At 42.2% G+C, this 2,675-nt stretch overlaps 1 protein-coding gene across 1 annotated transcript in view; it reads left to right on the top strand.

Moving 5' to 3' along the window:
• Window positions 1-2,242, top strand: part of si:dkey-98f17.5 (uncharacterized protein LOC569123 homolog) — a 15,893-nt gene extending 13,651 nt beyond the window's left edge. The window contains exons 11-12 of the mRNA XM_037680446.1: window positions 1,785-1,872; window positions 1,990-2,242. Of these exons, the coding sequence (XP_037536374.1) occupies window positions 1,785-1,872; window positions 1,990-2,043 (142 nt within the window). The 3' untranslated portion in view covers window positions 2,044-2,242. The remainder of the gene's footprint in view (window positions 1-1,784; window positions 1,873-1,989) is intronic.
• The last annotated feature ends 433 nt before the right edge of the window (window positions 2,243-2,675 follow it).

Below are 2,675 nucleotides of genomic sequence, written 5' to 3'. Positions count from 1 at the left end.
CTTCTTATGGGGCCCGGGCTTTGGGCCCCATAAGGAGCAGTTGGTCCTCACAATGCAGTATAAGTTGGAAAAATGGGCCTCACAAAGTAGCATAAACAAGGACACACACACACACACACACACACACACACACATACATATATAAAATGCAAAAGTATCCTAACAATTAACAAAGCAGATTAAGCACCCTCTTTGTAGACCAAGTATTTTTTTGAGTTTGGTTTGCATTACCAATAGTAAGTCAGACCCCTTCAGGGCGGGTGTTGGACTCTGCCAGGGTTGCCCGTTGTCACCGAATCTGTTCATAACTTTTATGGACAGAATTTCTTGGTGCAGCCAGGGGGCAGAGAGATTCGGTGGCCTCAGGATTCCACCTCTGCTCTTTGCAGATGTTGTGGTCCTGTTGGCATCATCGTGCCGTGATCTTCATATTTCACTGGAGCGGTTCGCAGCCGAGTGTGAAGCGGCTGGGATGAGAATCAGCACCTCCAAATCTTAGGCCATGGTCCTCAACCGGAAAAGGGTGGATTGCTTTCTTCAGGTTAAGGGGGATGTTCTGCCTCAAGTGGAGGAGTTCAAGCATCTCAGGGTTTTGTTCATGAGTGAGGGAAGAATGGAGCGTGAGATTGACAGACGGATTGGTGCAGCATCTGCAGTATTGCGGACTCTGTAGCGGTCCATTGTGGTGAAGAGAAAGCTGAGCTGTAAGGCAAAGCTCTGTTTACCGGTCAGTTTATGTTCCTACCCTCATCTATGGTCACAAGCTCTGGGTAGTGACCGAAAGAATGAGACTGTGGATAAAGACGGTTGAAATGAGTTTCCTCTGCAGAGTAGCTGGACTCTCCCTTAGAGATAGTGTGAGAAATTCAGTCATCCGGGAGAGACTCCGCTGCTCCTCCACATCGAGAGGAGCCTGTTGAGGTGGTTTGGGCATCTGGTAAGGATGCTTCCTGGGCAACTCCCTAGGGAGGTGCTTCGGACATGTCCGACTGGGAGGAGACCTTGGGGAAGACCCGAGACATGCTGGAGAGACTATGTCTCTCGGTTGGCCTGGGAACACCTTGGAATCCTCCCAGAAGAGCTGGAAGAGGTGGCTGTGGAAAGAGATGTCTGGGCTACTCTGCTCAAGCTGCTGCCCCCGCGACCCAACTTCAGAATAAGCGGAAGATGATGGATGGATGGAAGTTAAGTCAGGTCCTTTGGACGCATTAAAAAAAAATCATTGAAATGTTTAATCTTTTATCCAAAAGACTTTGTCAGTCTGACGAAGGCGAAGATAAATGCACAGACTGACGAAGTCTTTTGGATAAAAGACGAAACGTTTCAACATTTTTTTTTAAATCCATCCAGAGGACCTGACTTAACTTTGTTAGATTAAAACCCAAAACTTCTTTTTAAGTGACCTAAAACACAAAAAGACCTGAAACGTTTAACAACTAAAATCTTATTCTGATTGGTCACTCATAAAAAGTTTGACTTTTTACAGTCTTAGTTTCTTTTAGTGCATCCAAGTCCAGAGAGGGACCTGGTCATATCAAGACGGAGGCTACAAGTTTCAGCCAATAAAGAATGGATTGGCTCCATATAGGTGCAATAAAAGATGAATGAGGTGTTTTTTTTTTTTTTACTGTGCAGCTTTAATAAAGTCCCAGAGGGAAATGCACATTTATTTTGTTCTAAGGAATTGTTGAGGGAGTTTTAAATTTTTAATGTAAAATGTCTGCTTATTTGGAAAACACATGGAGATCACTGTTGTTGGTTTTTTTTGGTGTTTTTTTTTTCAGCCGAGGAAATAAAACTCTGACAAAAAAGGAGAAGAGGAAGATGGCAGAATACAGTGATTATATCCATGATATTGTCAAACCTAAGAAGGTGAGTTTTGTTCTTCATTTAATTGTGTAGTTTTACTGTATCCACAACATTGAAACAGGTTTATAGCTTCTCACACATAAAAAAAAAGAATCTCACTCAGCTTGTTTGGCTCCACAGGCTAAACTGTACGAGTGGTACCTGCAGCAGTGTGCAGCAGAATATGACCTCTGACCCCAGGGAGGCAGGAGACGGTCCACACCAGGATGTTGGCACATTTTTCCGTTGCTCTAAAAAGCCTTTCATGTGATTGTGTCACGTGGCATCTGTAAGGGACTTTGTTGAAATCAGTAGAAGTTTTTAGACAATCATGAGTGAAACGTTCAGATTTTCTTCCTCTGAATTTCAGATAACCTCAGATTTTTCATCTCAACAGCGGATTCTGAAAAGTGCCTTGTTTTTATTGTGCACGGGAAAAGCTGTGATTATAGCTGTTAGACAAAAGCAAATGTGACTTTATTTAAAAAAAGTAAAACTTTTGTAGTGCTTTTGTAAAAAGTACCTATAGGGAAAAAAGTGTTTACAACAGAACTTTTCTCTTTTGAAATCAGTAGGTATATTTTTGATGTTCAAACTAAAAACCTTCCAGTCTCATCCTGACTGAAATGTTCCCTGAATGTGTTTTTATGCGTGTAGCTGTATCATAGCGTGAAACAGCCGGGCATCCATATTTGATGCACAGAGTCAATGAACCTCAGGGCTAAAGTTCTTCTTCCAACAAAAACAATTGTACAGGTAGATTGTTGTTTTGACCTGTGCTTATTACAGCCACATTTTTTTAAATATATTGACATGTAATGTGGTGA

The sequence above is a fragment of the Nematolebias whitei genome, chromosome 8 (genome assembly GCF_014905685.2).
Source record: "Nematolebias whitei isolate Nwh7 chromosome 8, NemWhi1, whole genome shotgun sequence".
Classification (NCBI taxonomy): domain Eukaryota; kingdom Metazoa; phylum Chordata; class Actinopteri; order Cyprinodontiformes; family Rivulidae; genus Nematolebias; species Nematolebias whitei.
The sequence above is the reverse complement of the archived record's forward strand: the minus strand, read 5'-3'. Positions and strand labels throughout refer to the sequence as shown.